At 65.0% G+C, this 15,166-nt stretch overlaps 3 protein-coding genes across 3 annotated transcripts; all 3 read left to right on the forward strand.

Moving 5' to 3' along the window:
- Nucleotides 1–1,698: 1,698 nt before the first annotated feature.
- Nucleotides 1,699–3,989, forward strand: PFL1_01995 (uncharacterized protein; the record flags this gene model as incomplete). The annotated part of the gene is made up of 4 exons (XM_007879506.1): nucleotides 1,699–1,728; nucleotides 1,836–2,057; nucleotides 2,157–3,118; nucleotides 3,245–3,989. The coding sequence occupies 4 exons, from the start codon at nucleotides 1,699–1,701 to the stop codon at nucleotides 3,987–3,989; spliced, it is 1,959 nt and encodes a 652-aa protein (XP_007877697.1).
- Nucleotides 3,990–6,689: 2,700 nt separating this feature from the next.
- PFL1_01996 (uncharacterized protein) lies at nucleotides 6,690–10,753 on the forward strand (the record flags this gene model as incomplete). Its single annotated transcript, XM_007879507.1, has 3 exons — nucleotides 6,690–6,768; nucleotides 7,026–9,311; nucleotides 9,399–10,753. The coding sequence occupies 3 exons, from the start codon at nucleotides 6,690–6,692 to the stop codon at nucleotides 10,751–10,753; spliced, it is 3,720 nt and encodes a 1,239-aa protein (XP_007877698.1).
- A 3,465-nt stretch (nucleotides 10,754–14,218) lies between these two features.
- On the forward strand, nucleotides 14,219–14,802 carry PFL1_01997 (uncharacterized protein; the record flags this gene model as incomplete). Its single annotated transcript, XM_007879508.1, has 2 exons — nucleotides 14,219–14,409; nucleotides 14,520–14,802. The coding sequence occupies 2 exons, from the start codon at nucleotides 14,219–14,221 to the stop codon at nucleotides 14,800–14,802; spliced, it is 474 nt and encodes a 157-aa protein (XP_007877699.1).
- Between the last annotated feature and the right edge of the window lie 364 nt (nucleotides 14,803–15,166).

The raw sequence follows: 15,166 nt of genomic DNA on the forward strand, positions 1-15,166 counted from the left end.
GTGGTCGAGGTGACAGGAGCACGTACGGCCGGCCGTGCGGGCACGGGCAGCCAGGCCGAGCTAGCGAGCGGGGCTAGGGGACAAGCGCAAGCAGGCTACAGTAGGCAGGCTGGCAGCCAGACAGGCCAGGGTCCTTCTGGTCCTGCCTGGCCCGCCCGCCCGGCTCGTCGAGACCTGGGGCCGAGCAGGCGCGGGGGGCCTACCCAAAACACGCACCGACGGCACCCTGGCCTGTCCTGGCATGGCATGGCCCGCCTCTGTGGCTCGACGCACACAACAACATCACAGCCCGCCTTGGCTCGCCAGAGGCCTGCATCGGTCAATGGGCCGAGCGAGCATCCGGGACCATCACATCGCCGCCGCCGCTTGCTGGCTGGTTGTTGCTGCTGCTTGCCCGGCTCCCTTGACCAACATCACACATCCCAAGCGCTCGACGTCGCTCCCTGCCTGCCTACTGCTGTCTTTTTTCCCCTCTTGCTTGGCTCGACCCGCCCCGCCCTACCCTCGTAGCCTTTCGTCGACCTGGCATCTTGACCTCCAACCACTTCCTCCAACACCACCATCGCCCTCCGCTCCATCCCTTTGCATCCCGTCGCTCCGGACCCTCGTCGCTGTCGTCGCCGTGCCCTCCATCCCGGCAGCATCACAACCACCACCACCACCGCCACCACCACCAGCATCGTCTTTTTCGTCGGCGCCGGCCTTGTTGTGATTTACCCCTGGACCCGCTCTTGACCGGCATCAGCTCATAGATCCAGAGGACCTCGCTCGAGACATCGCATCGCATCGCATCACGCCGGATCCCATCTCGCTGCTGCTCTTGCTGCTGTTGCCGCTCTTCGTTCGTCCAGCCCGCCGCGCCGGATCGTTCGACCTCGTCCTACCACCTCTCCCCCCGCCCCACCGACCCACGGACCCTGCCACATCCCCTTGGCGCCGAGCCTCGGCCGTGACAACGCCCCGCCCGCCTGTCCTGCCTTCCTGCCCGCCACCTGCAGGCCGCACACGCCTCCTCCGCCCTTGTTCTTCATCTGGTCAATTGTCTGCCGCGTATGAACTAGCCTCTGTGCGACCGCGACCCACCCATCCCTCTTGCATCCATCGCGCCGCCCTGTCCATTCAGCGCCTCGCCCACGCTCGGAAGGAAGGACACAAAAGAGCCAGCCCGCGCTCGCACGACCCGACGCCAGCCTCGCACAAACGCACGTCCATCCATACCGCATCTCGCCGCCAGCGCCGCCGTCGCACGCCTGCACGCTGCCTCTCGCCTGCATCACACTCGCACGCACAGACCCTCGAGCCAATCCTTCATCTCCGGAAGGCGTCCTCCTTGCCTGCTAAGAGCTGGCTCACCTTCAGCGCTCGCGCCAGCTTTGAGCCCTTCCCTTCCCTTTCATTAAAGGCCGTCTGAGTCGAGCTCTGCACCTTCACCCGTGGCACCGCTCTTCCTTTCCCTTCCCTCTCCGGTTGCACCGCGTGTTGCTCGCTACGAAGCCGCCCACCTCGCCTCTCGCCAGCCACCATCCTTTGAGCTGAGGTCGCACCAGTGTAAGTCGTCACACGAGAGGCGATCTATCCTGTCCTGCTCATCATCATGACCTGCAGGACTACAGCTGACACCAGGGCCATAACGACTTCTCTCCTCGCAGCCAGAACCAGGACAGGCATCCGCGGCTCTCTGCACCCCCTGTCACGCACATGCACACGATGGCACAACCAGCGGTCAGGGTGAGTTCGATCTCGGCCGATTCATCCTGCGCGTTCGCCACGTCGACGTTTGGCTGACGTCGTAGCCTTTGCATTCCCTCCGCTCGCTCGCTCGCTCGCCTCGACAGCCGTCTTTAACGCGGCCTCGTGCCACGCGCACCGGCATCCCGGCTTCCCGCAGCGGCGAGCGCATCTACAACTTCGATGGCAGCAGCAGCAGTGCCATCCGCGCCAAGGCCCAGAGGGCGCCCGCGACGACGTCGCTTGCAGGCAAGGTGCGACCTGATCAGAGGACCGGGCCCGCGAGGGTCGCGCTGTCGGACGTCAGCAACCGTGCCCACGCAGCAAAGGTGAGAGTCGTCGCACGCAGATTGGCGAGGTCGACCTTTCCCGGACCCAGCAGAGCCCTCATCCGTTCCAACCTCGTTGCCACCCTTCCATGACAGCAGACCTCGGATCCCGCCGACCGCAATGCGCTCAAAGCCAAGCTCCTGCGACCTGCCGCGACGGCGTCTGGGCCCGGGCTCAAGGGCCGCACCCTCAGCAACATCGGCATCCGAAGGGAGACGCAGCCTGCCTCGCACAACAACGGCTCCACCTCGATCTCGGGCAGCCGATCCATACCGGAAGGCGTTGCGGCCATCGCCAGCGGGCAGCGAGGCCCCGGCTTTGCGTCTGCGGGTTCGACGGCGGCGGACGAGGTGGGCGCTGCCGCGTCCATGGACGTTGACCTGCCATCGCACGGCGAGACGGTCCACATCGACGACGCCGATTCGGATCTCGACCGGCTCGCCGAGGACGTCGGCAGCGACTCTGAGGACGAAGATGCGACGCTTGCCGTCGACGCTGGGCAGGCCCACACCGTTGCTCTCGCCGGCGTGGGCCACATCCCCGTGGACGAGATGAGCGAGGTCGAGTCGACCTACAGCAGCGATGAGGACGACGACGACTCGTCTGGCAGGGACGACCTCCGGCAGGGTGGCCAGCAGTGGCTCGACCCCGGCAGCCTCAGCGCGCCGTCGAGGCCCGAGAGCGTCACGTCGGCCGAGGAGAGCGACAACTTCGAGCTCGACATTGACCCGGAGTGCATCGTCTCACTCCACCCGGAGCTCGAGGCGGCGGCGCAGGAGAAGATCGCGCTCATCAAGGCCCGCTACACTGAGGCGGTGGTGCGCCCTCGCGCCCTGCGCGCACAGCAGGAGCGCCACGAGGCCGTCGCGCGCGGCGAGATCCCCGCCGAGCTGGCGGCGCACGAAGACGAGCTCGCCGTCATGGGCCTCGAACCGGACGAGGTCAGAGACACGACCATGGTTGCGGAGTACGCGCCAGAGATCTTTGCCTACATGAGCCGCTGCGAAAAGCAGACGATGGCAAACCCCAACTACATGGAGTTCCAGAACGAGATCCAGTGGTGAGTGCCGGATTCTCGCCGGGATCTATCACGCTCCTTTAGCGAATGACTGCCTCTGCTTCATCGCTGACCATTCGCGCCTCTCGACTTGCCTCGCCTCATCTCGACCGCCTCTCACCCCGGCAGGCACATGCGAGCGACCCTCGTCGACTGGCTGCTGCAGGTGCACATGCGGTACCACATGTTGCCCGAGACGCTATGGATCGCCATCAACATTGTCGATCGCTTCCTGAGCGTGCGGGTCGTTAGCCTCGCCAAGCTGCAGCTGGTCGGCGTCAGCGCCATGTTCATCGCGGCCAAGTACGAGGAGATTCTGGCGCCTGGCGTCGACGAGTTTGTCTTCATGACGGAGAACGGCTACTCGCGCGAGGAGATCCTCAAGGGCGAGCGCATCATCCTTGCCACGCTCGACTTCAATGTGTCGTCGTACTGCTCGCCCTACTCGTGGGTCCGGCGCATCTCCAAGGCCGACGACTACGACATCCAGACCAGGACGCTGTCCAAGTTCCTCATGGAGCTCACGCTGCTCGACCACCGCTTCCTGCGCGCCCGCCCGAGCCTGATTGCCGCCATCGGCATGTTCCTCGCCAAGAAGATGCTCGCCGGCGAGTGGGACGACGCCTTTGTCTACCACAGCAACTTTACCGAGGAGCAGCTGGTCCCGGGCGCCAACCTGCTGCTCGAGCGTCTGCTCGACCCGTCGATCGAGGAGCAGTTTGTGTACCGCAAGTACGCCAACAAGAAGAAGTTCCTCCGCGCCAGCGTGTACGCGAGGAAGTGGGCCATCCGCAACCACAATGCGCTGATGGCGGCGGCTGCGGCGGCATCGTCGACTTCGGCGGCCAACCCCTACGGCCAGCAGCCGCTCTAGCGATGCCGATGCCCTTCGACGTCGCACCGCCGACCCATTCACGACAACCTCTTCCCGCTTCGCCTGCTCCGTCTACGAACCTCAGCTCGCCGCGCGACCCGCGCCTGTACGACCACGCCCCTCTGCATCCGGCCCTCGACCTCCCTCTCAAAAACCACCTTGCCGACCCCTCTACGCTCATTTGGCCTCGCCGCCTCGGTTTTCCCGTCTCCGCCTTGAACATCATCATCATCATGATCCACAACATCAACGCCAACAGCATCTTTTCTCCCCCTTTCGTCTTCCATCTCCCGGGCCTCCGCTCCGTGTCGCCGCATGCGCAGTCGTCTCTGCCGGCGGTGTCCGTCTCGGTGTGTCCCGAGGCAGGCAGAGAGGCAGGCGATGTCGGGCACGCCTCTTTGCCCTTCTTCCGCCTTGTTCTCACTCTTGCTCCGCCGTTGAGCCCAAAGTTCCGCTGCATCGTCCCTTCAACAACATCGCGCCATGTCGGCGGCCGCGCCGGCATGGGTTGTGCGAGTCTATATCCGAACCACTACATCCCCCCAATGACCCTTGCCGCACCCCTCCAACCAAGCCCTCGCCGCCGATGTTTTCCGTTCCCACACCTCTGTCCATCAACCTGTAATGCCATGCAAACCTAGCCCGCTCCTCTTGATGTCGTGCTGCGTGCGCTTGCCCGTGGGTGCGGAGCAAGGTGTGCCGGTCTTTGACGGGTGCGGGAAGAGGGGAAGGGCAGCAAAAGAAGAGGAGGAGTTCGCCTGGCGCCACAACGGGTGGCATTGGAAGCAGGGGGTTGGCCGTAGGGGCTTTACCGCCGCGCTGGCTCTGGCTGCCTTGGGTCAAGGCTCGGTAGGCATGAGCATGGCAGGCGGCAGGAGGAGGCGAGGGGCACGAGATGCCGACAGGACCAGCCATGGACCCATGGACCGCCGGCAGGTCTGCGGATTGGGAGAGCCGTACAAGGGGTGGCGATGGGAACGAGTGCCTCTTGAGACTGCACGTACCCCGCAGCAAGGAGGTCAGCAACGACGAGAGCAAGACGGCGACGACGACGACGACGACGACGACGACGATGGCCCGCTGGCCCTGACACCAGCCCCTCTCGAGAGAAAGAGTAGGCCAGGCAGCCAGGTCAAGGCGAGGCCACGCCTGACCCAGGGCAAGCAGTCAAGCGGCTCGCGTCTAGAGGGCGTTGGGTGCCCCCTTGCCGTCAACCGCCCGGCGACGTTGAGCTGCTGCAACAAGTCAACCAAGGCGTGGCAACCGCAACACCCGCCCAGCTCCTCATCCTCCCCCTACATCTCGCCTTTCTGCCTGTTTCTTTGCTCTTGCTGCGGCGCACACGCCGAAGGAGGGTACCACGCTGCGGCAAGGCGGCGGCGGCGGCGGCGGCGGTTAGGAGGTGCGCTGCGTAGGCCCGGCCAGGCAGGAGGCAAGGTGAAGTCGTAGTTAACTACCGCCTAGTCGGGTCGAGAGTCCAGCTGTGGTCAGAGGGCTCGGGTTGTATTAATTCCGTCGAGCCCCCCTCGAGACCTAGGCATTACAGAGGCCGTATTTGCCATTGCCAGGCCTGCGTTGACTCGGATTAGACTATTTGGGGATTTCAACTGGTTTGAAGTGCCATTAGAGCGTGGGCGGAGGGGCCTGGCCGCGCAGAGTCGAGAGAGAGAGAAAGGGACAGAGGCACGTCGGCCTCGTCTTTGCCCGGCTGGACTGGTGGGGCTAAGTAGCAAGCAGGCCGCCCAGCTCAGCTCGGGCATCGACCTCCGCCGCTCCCCTCTCCACCACAGCTAGCTCAAAACCCACCACCACCACCACCACCACCACCACCGCGTCGGCCGCCTAGCCTCCTCTCCGCCCTCGCACCGTCGTCGCCGCAGCCGCAGCCTCAGCCGTCGCCGTCGCCGTCGTCGTCACAATCGTCATCACTGTCGCCATCGTCATCGGCGTCGCATCGCAAGGCTCCACCCATACAAATACGTCGCCTCCCGCTCTTGGCCACCGCAACCCCACCACTCGTCTAGTCCATCACCGTCGCCGCCACCGTCCACTGGCGCTCGAGTGGCCACCCGCTCACCTCACCATCCTCATCGCCGCGCTCCAAGACACGCCGCCTTCGCTCCGTCTATTCCGTCGTCCTCGCATCTCCTCTCTCACGAACCAGTGCATCGCAACACGACCCGCTCCGCTCCGCACCGCCCGTCTCTCGCACCTCACCCCTCTCGCGCAGCAGAGTCCCGAGCGCCGCACACACAGACCTGTATACCAGCGCATCTTCACCTGTTTCCGCCACGCTCCGGCAAGGCCCTCTCACCAGCCTAGATCAACGCTCCAGCGCTCCAGCGCAACCGACGCCACCTCGTCTGCTGCTGCTGCACCTCCAGCTAAACTCTCGACGCTTGTCTTGCCACGCGCCATCGTGGCCACCTGCGTGGCGCTGCATTGCCGGCTCATCTAGACCTCGCCCTCGCCCTTTCCCTCGCTCGACTCTGTTCGCCACTCTGCTCGACGCCGGCCTCGCTCGCCCTGTCTGCCCGTCTCTCGTCCCGGCACTGCCACCCTGCCCCCGTCCCTCTGCGTCCGCGCCGTGCCCACTTCCCAGCGACTGCCTCGCACTGCTCCGCATTGCACCCTCGCATCCTCTTGCCCAGCTGTCGCGCTGTCGTCGATCGCCGGAGCGGCGGATGACCGTGGCCCATCATGAGGGAGTCCAACTTCAGCAACCCGGCGCAAAACAAGGCGTGCGTGTGCATCTCGGCCGCCGTCTATGACCGCAGAGGTGAGTGCAGCAGCTTGTTCCTCCTTCCTCGGCCGGCTACCGCGAGTCGTCAACAAGTGAGAAGCTGGACGGATTCCACGCGCCACTCCGTCTCGGCGCGGGTGGGACCTCTCTGCCAGGCTGGCCCGTTGCCATTCCACTTGCCGCTGCCGGTGACGAAACCTGGACTAGTCTCCCCCTTCCCCATCCGCAATTGTCGCGCCCTCTGACACCTCGTTGTCCTCTGCTTCACCTTGCTTGCACGGCATCTTTTGCAGCCATCGACTGCACGGCCACCTTGCCGCTGATCAACTCGCTCAACCATCTGGCCTACCTCACCTCGACCTCGCCCCGCATTCGCGAGATGGTCACTCTCGACGGCGGCCTCGAGAGGCTCATCCGCATTCTCCGCACCATCCCAAAGACCCCCTCGCCCAATGCCCGCGCCATCTCGATCAAGGAGATGCAGGCCATCTGGAAGTGGAGCCTGGCATTCCAGTGCGTCGTCAACATCGGCGTTCGCGGCAGCGAAAACGTCCGGACGCGCGTGGTCGAGGCCGGCATGGTGCCCGTCACCATCCGCGTGCTCGAGTCCTACCTCCGCGGCGTCGAGCAGGCCAAAGAGGAGCGGCGACGCGAGGCGGCCGAGTCGAACCGGCGCGAGGAGCGAAGTCACCGCTCAGGACAGGACGCAGACGCGCGCACATCCGGATCTGCGCAGCCCGCCGCGTCCAGGCTTGCAACCGCCGCTGTCACGTCGCGACAGCGCGCTTCATCTTCCTCAACCACTCACCAGCCGGCCGCGCTACCCAGCAGCGAGGGTCTCGACGTCGACGTCGAGATCAGCGAAGCGGCCACAGCCGCCGAGCCCACTGCGACTGAGGCGCTCCAGCTCGCGGCCCACCGGTCGAGCCGTACCGGGAGCAACGGCCGCCTGCGTCACCTTGTTAGCGAGACGCGACCGACGACGCCGCTCGAGGGGAGCACTGCTTCGACCGTGTTGGCCGGTATGGAGAGCCGAAGCTCGTCGGACGGCTTCCTCGAGGCGCGGACCTCGAACCTGCCCGGTGGAAACGACGATCGCAGCCCCCTGCCCATCATTGACGCTCTGGATTCGATGCCACTCGCCCCCGCCCAGGTCGACCTCGATGGCGGTCGCCTGCACCCGCCCGTGTCGCCCTCGGCATCGTCCTCGAGCGAGCTCCCCTCGGCTGGCGTACCCGAGAGTAACGGAGCTGACTTTGGCAGCCGCGCTCCGTCCAACTCGGGCGTCCTCACGAACGTGAGCTCGACCGAGGACTTGCGCGGCCACGGCGGCGAAGCCAGCGGAAGCGGCTCAGAGGGCGTCGAGGATGCCGACATGTTCGCCGACGAAGCCGATGACAGCGAACTCGACGCCGCTGCCGCCTCCCACAGGCGCTCGACGGAAGATATCGTCGAGGATGCAGAGGATCGGCGGACGCCCAGACCCACGAGGAGAGCCCTGGCGCCGCTCGCCGACCAAGAGGCTCCGGCGGTGTTTTCGTCGGCGTTCAACACACCGGCTCAGAGCACGGCGGCCATGGTGTCGGAGCCTACCGTCCGTCAGGATGCTGCTGCTGCATCGGCACGCACGCAGACGCTGAACCAGTCCGAATTCCAGCAACAGCTTGCAGAGAGAATGGGGCAGGGCTCGAGGTCCAGGAACCGCGAGGCTGCTCCCGCCATCGAGGGCAGCGCCCAGTCCGGACGTGAGCGCGAGCGGGAACGGGAACGGGACCGTTCGCGCCGAGCGCCCAGCGCTTCGGCTGGAGCGAACGGATCCGCCGCTAGGGTCGCGCAGCCCGCTCATCACACCGTCGCGGCCGCCGCTTCGACCACCGTCGACATGATCTACCGCGAAGAGGAGGTCCTCCTCAGCCTGCAGCTGCTCGCCTATCTCTCAAAGTACGCCCATGTCCGCACCCTCTTCCACAGCTCGGACCTCGCCAACACCAAGTTTGTCGGGCCGCTCGACGTGCTCAACGAGAATCTCAACATCTCCACCGACACGTCGCGGAGCTGGGATCCCTCAGAGACGCCGAAGCGCAACGTCTTCTCCGTCGCCGAAAAGTTCACGCTGCGCTCGTCTCGCAGCAGCTCGTCCCACCCGGCGCCCCGCCTCGCCATGGAGATCCAGTACTGGGCCGGCGTCATCATGCGCAACGCGTGCCGCAAGGACGAGTCACGTGGCGGCATCCGCCAGTGCGCCAACATGCTGTGCGGCAAGTGGGAGGCGTTCCCGCGCGAGTTTGCCAAGTGCCGCCGGTGCCGCAAGGCAAAGTACTGCTCGAAGCAGTGCCAGAGCAAGGGGTGGCAGATGGGCCACCGCTTCTGGTGCAGCTCTAGGAGCGACGACGGCGATGCGCGGGAGCGAGAGAGGGACCGCGGCACGCACGCCCATGGCGCTGACGGCCGCGCCCACCCGACCGTGGTGGCCGTTGGGGCCGTCGGGACGCGGCCGGGCGAGATCGGTTTCGCCGCCGGCCAGACGATGGACGAGGACCTAGCTGGCGCGGCGCAGCGTTTCGAGCCGCCAGCCGCAGGTCAGCATGCCACTGCTGCCCCTCTCCCTCATCACCACCATCATCACCACCACCATCACCATCACCACCATCATCACGCTGCAGCAGGCAATGACCAGCAGGAGCCGGCGCAGGCGGCCGCCCGATCGCCCGAGCGCTCGCAAGTCCCGTCGCACCTGCCCGGGCAGCAGCGTGCACAGGCACTCGGCCACAGCCACAACCACGGCCACGTGCAGCACCTCGCCTACAGCCAACTCGCACGCGGCAGGGACGAGACCGACGTAGCCCCATCAAGCCAACTCCACTCAACCGCTGGAAGTCAGCTCGACTCTGCCAGTCTCGAAGCGCTGAACCGCCAGGATCTGGACCAGATGACGCCGCGACAGGACGACCCGCCGCAGGCGTCTGGCTCTCAGCCTGGCTTTGCAGACAATCAGCCGCGAGCCCGTCGCCTGCACGAGATTGTCGGGGCGCGGGGACTGCCCTCGACGCTCGCGGGCGGCCACCTGCAGGACCGGCGTGTCTCGAGCCTCGCCAGCGTCGACACCATCGACGGCTCCGATTTCAGCGACGACGAGCTCGACCGGCGCATGGTCGAGACCGAGGGCATGCACCCGGCCGTGGCGGCCGCGGCTGCAGCTGCCGCCGTCGCTGCCGGTGGCCGCAACAGAGGCGCCCACGAGGTCCCCATCGTCGCGCCTCAGCGCACCGACCTGGCGGGTCGCCCTCTGCCGCCGCCCGTCATCGCGTCGCAGAACGCCGACGAGGACGAGCTGGCGCTTGGAGGGAGGGCGACTCCTGGGGCTGCGGGAGACCAGGACTTTGGCGACGGCGCCTTTGACCAGATGCTGGGCCACTGGGATCCGAGCCGGACGGTGGGCGGGATGGGGTTGCAGCACCGCCTCACCGAGGTCCGAGCCGAGATCCCGTCGCCGGACCGCTCGTCGTCGCCCGACGTTGGCGCGTCGCAGGACGAGGGTGCGCGGTCCGAGGGCCGCTCAGACGATGAGCTGCACGCGCCGAGGGCGCGGTACCACGCGCTCTACGGCCACCAGCAGCCACACTACTCGACCGCCTCGCGGGCTCACCAGCCGTTTAGCCACCGTCTGCAGCAGCAGCGGTCGATCAGCGGCTTTGCCACGCCCGTCGGTTCGGCGCCGCACTCTTTTGGATCTTCGAGCGTGGGTCCGTCTGCGCTCCATCCGACGCGGGCCATCATGACGCCGTCTCCGCTGTCGGCCAACCCGGTGCGAAGCTTCCGCGACGTCGACCGGGCGCAGATGCGGAGCCACGCCTCGGAAGACGACGTCGAGATGGCCGACCGCGTCGAGTCGGGCCATGCCAGGACGGTGTCGCACACGCCCACCACCGCCGGTCTGGATCGCAGGCAGCGTTCGGCCAGCACCGACCGCATGTCGAGCTCGCTCAGTGCCGCCGACGGCGATGTAGCCATGGACTACTGAGGCGGGGCCTGTGGACGTGTGCAACCTCGACCTCCTGCTCCTCACAGCCTTCATGTTGCTCGCGGAGCGCATCGGCCCTCCTTCGCCACCGACTGTTCCGGATTGTTTCTCACTTCTCCTGGCTCTATACCACGCGCGCACACACACACACCCCACACACACATCCACCGCCGTCGTCGTCGTCAGCAGCATCTTCATCATCATCGTCATCATCATCACCATGTCATCGTCTTAGTCCAATCACAACATCATCATTATGACCATCGAATCGACTCAGTACGATCTACATCCCGCCTCGATTCTTGCCGGGCGGCATGCGCGGATGCAGTCGGGGCGGCCTCGGGCCGAGCAGGTCGATGGCTCACCGCCGCAGCGGGTACGTCTTTGGATGTGGATACGTGATTGATGGATGCATGCTCTGCGCGCGCTTCCAGACTCGCTGCTGCCGGAGGTGACCATGTCGACGGGCAGTCACACCGGACCGACCGGGTCGATGGCGAAAGCAGGAAAGCGCGAGGGTAGGCGCAGCGCCTCGCCTCGAATCCGCGCGGGGATGTACTGCCTGCGACTGCGACAGCGAGCGGCGTCGGCTCTCCTCTCAGAACGAGGCGCGTCGATACAAGACTGATACGGGTATCGCCCGCTCTCTGGCTCTCTGAGTCTGAGTCTTTGGAATCGTATCGTGATTTGCGTGCTTCTGTCTCTGCCAGATCGAAGGGTAGGAGGCGGAACGAAGAGAGCCCGGCGGTAGGAGCAGCAAGCCTTCGCGATGACCGACGGACTGCGACACTTGGTCGATCCTTCCTTGCTTGCTTCGAGACCTGCCCGCCCCTGCTTCGAAAGCTGCGATTGCGGCGATTCGAGCTTCCACGGCGACGGCAACAGCGAGGGCTTCGGTGCATGCGATTCAATACCTTGGCATCCGATTGGGCGTGGACGATCGTGAAAGCGCACACAGGCAGGTCGGTGGGTCCAGGGCCCGTCGTACCAGAAGCCTTCTAGCAGGGCGCACATCGCAGGCTTGGCCTGGGACTCGGCCAGGAGGGAAGAGGGAAGAAGATTAAGAATAGCTACCTTATCTGTTCGGAGGGGAGGGGGCTTGACGTGCCAAGACCGGCGCGGACAAACAGTTCGAGGTCGTCTGATCTCACGGGGCGAGCGGAGGAAATGCAAGGGCAAAGCCTCCGAGAGGATCGACGGCGTGACAAGGGCCGTCCAATGGTCTGTCTCGAGCTCGGGCGACGGCGCGGGCGATCATGGCAGACACTTACCGTACCTACCGTTGCCGTACCACTTCCATACACGGACGACGCCTCGAACAGGACGTGCATGGCTGACTGTCGTGTCGGCGATTGAAGGGAACTCGATTGTGATCCAGCTTGCTTCCTCTTCGAGCCGGCCGTATGTATTCGCCGCGTCTGACCGCCTCACCCAGCACCTCCTTGCTCAGCGATAAGGGACGGGGAGGGGGCAGATACGGTACGGTCATAGCGCGGCGGCCCTTGCCTCGCTCACTTTCACACCACCCCGCCGCAACCGCCAGCTTGATGGGTATGCGCAAGCAAGGACGATCAGTTGCGGTGCAGGTCAGGGCTGCACCTTGGTCCCACCGCGTTGACTGCTTTGGATCGACGAGCGGCTAGCGGCGAGCAACGCGCGGGATGGATGGCTGGCTGTCTTATCTCTCGGCCTCTCTCGCTCTCGGCGTGCGGTGAGGTGCCCCGTTGTGGGCTCAACAGGGTCCACTCGCAGTCGCAGTCGCAACCTGTCCAGCAAGGCATCGGTCCAAAACAAACGACGACGCCGCTCACACGACACGACCACCAATCCGGGGCAGCTCGATGTTCGATACACACACACACACACACAAACAACACGGAGGACCGCGGGCATGACTTTTCACCGTGCCTGTCTTGGGGCGGCGGGCGGGGCGGGGCAAGCCACACGATGTCGATTTACGCCGACAGACCCGTGGTGCTGCGGGACGGACGGGCGGGGCTGTATGGGCACTACTTAGCTCTGGTACGGTATGTAGTCGCCGTTCCTCGGTTCGCACGCGGCAAAACCATAGACGAGAGGCCTGGCCACACGGCGCGTTGGCGCAGCGTAGAGGATCTGCAAGAGCTGGAGATACGAACCCGACCTCGTCAAGGCCAACCGACTCGACTCGCCTGCTTGATCGCGAGCGCATAACTACGCGCTATCGAGCTGTCGGAAAGGCCGACATGTCATGGAAGCAAGGCCGGCGACGATCACAGCGTACTTACTCCCCGTCGAGGTCGATGATCGCCGAAGCGAGAAGGCCACTGCAACTAGTTCGCGCTCAGGTCCCGCTATCATCACCGCGAGCCTTTGCTCGCTCGGTGGATGGGCTCCCTGTCCGACCCCTTATCGCCGCTCGATGGCCGCGTGCCCGCTTGGCCTGCCTCGAGGAGCGTCCTCGCGCTCGGTCTGTTTGCACCGTTCGTGTCGACGTCGTATCTACTCGTCGGCTACCCATCGTCCTCGCGCTCCTGCTACAGTCCAGGACCTACCGCGTCCCAGAACGCCGGTAGACCTGCCTGGCCTGCCTGGCATACGCTGTGCGAGCGTGGAAACAAAGAAGTCGACTAGCGCATCATTGTCGTCCACGCTCCAGAGTCTTATCCGTATCAGCGTCCCTCCTGGCTAGAACCAGCACCATGCTAGGCACCGTACCGGTCGGTACGGTGGCAGCAAGGAGGACCCTCCCTCCCTCTCTCTCCTTGCTCCAATCTCCCGTACCAACTCGTCGCGATCGCTCCCCCCCACCCTGTCTCTCTCCGAGCAGAACCGCACCTACATGGCGTCCACTGTCTGCCTTCTGTCCGTCGGATGGTCAAGAAGGTGGCGGCGAGATAGCGTTAGCTTCTCTCGCTTCGCTTTCAGCCAGAGATAGCGTACGGGGTCGAACGGGCGGTCGAGCTCGGTGTCAGTCACGGCTCGACGGTGTTCGGGTTCGTGTTGTGCGAGGAGACGAGTTCTTCCTCTCGTCCCATGCCGTGCCACCGCTTCCATCGGCGGATCGCCGTACCATGACAGGTTGAAGGCTACGTTATCGCCGCACTGGCAGGTGAGCATCGCAATGGGAAGGGAGCGGCGTGCAGTGAAGGCCGTTTGTTTGACCGTGAGCACCAGAGCTGGCGCTTGCGCAGCGCAAACACGCGCCTGCCGTCCCCCCCCTCCTCCTCGTCCTCCTCGTTCCCGCGCCGTTGCTGCCAGGTATCGCGAGTACACCGATGCTGAACTCTTCCTCACGGCGGCTCACCAGGGGCGGCGACGGCGAGGTCCAAGTCCCATAAGAGGCGCCTCGACCACGACCACTGACCTCCTCTCTCGCCTCATCAGACCCCTCCTCTTCTCTCCTATCCCCTCATAACGATACCTCTTCCATTTCCCCTCTCCCCTCCTTCGCAGCTACCCTTTCCCCCCTAACGTCCCAAAAAGATGCGCTTCTTCACCGCCACCTCGTCCCTCTTTGTCTCGGCGCTCGTCGTCGTTTCGGCCGTCAACGGCTCGGTGCTGCCGCGCGAGACCAAGGCGCCCAAGGGAGACATCCAGGTGATTGGCAAGGGAATCTGCCAGCTTGAAAAGGCGCTCGGCGTCACGTCTACCCAGGAGTTTGTCGACACCGCACTGTGAGTCCTGCCTCCCCCTCCTCGCCTCGAAGCTCGCGCGCTCCACGGTCCGAGGTTCCTAACTCGCACTCTCGCTCTCCACTTCTGGCGCCTTCTTGATCACCCGGTAGCGGCGGAGCGATCACGGACCTTGACAAGAAGCTGGGCGTCACTGCCGTCGAGGACGCCCTGGGTCTGCTCGACTGCACGCCCGAGGCCAAGCCCAAGAAGTCGGAAAAGGGCAAGAGCGACATCGAGATCGTGGCAAAGGGCCTGTGCCTCATCCAAAAGGGGCTGGGCATCACTGACCTCGTCGAGCTCGTCGACGAGTCCCTCGGCGGCGTCCTCTCCGAGGTCGAGGAGAAGCTCGGCGTCACCTACTTCGAGGAGCGCATCGGCCTCGCCGGCTGCTAGATGCTTTCTCATGGCCCAGATTGGAAAACGCTCAGAGTCGGGTGCGGGGCTGCGTTTGCATCTCGTCTTCTAGCCTTGCCCCCCCTTCCGCTGCCTTGTCTTCGAGCTGTTTCCTCGAGGTCGATGCGGTACGGGCAGTCAAGAGGACAGAGATCCGCCTCCGCCCCCCTTCGATCCCCTTTGCCTCCCTCGCCTTCTCATCACCGAGCTTCTTCCCTCTACCCGTTCACGTCCCCACATCCTCAACGAACCTCCCCCGTCCAGACCTCTTGGATCATGTGCCAACTCCCACTTATTTCCCCGTTGTCCTCCGTCACCCCGCCTCAGCCACCATCTATGTACCCGTGTTTCGTCTAATCTCTCA

Source organism: Pseudozyma flocculosa (genome assembly GCF_000417875.1).
Source record: "Pseudozyma flocculosa PF-1 unplaced genomic scaffold scaffold00005, whole genome shotgun sequence".
NCBI lineage: Eukaryota > Fungi > Basidiomycota > Ustilaginomycetes > Ustilaginales > Ustilaginaceae > Pseudozyma > Pseudozyma flocculosa.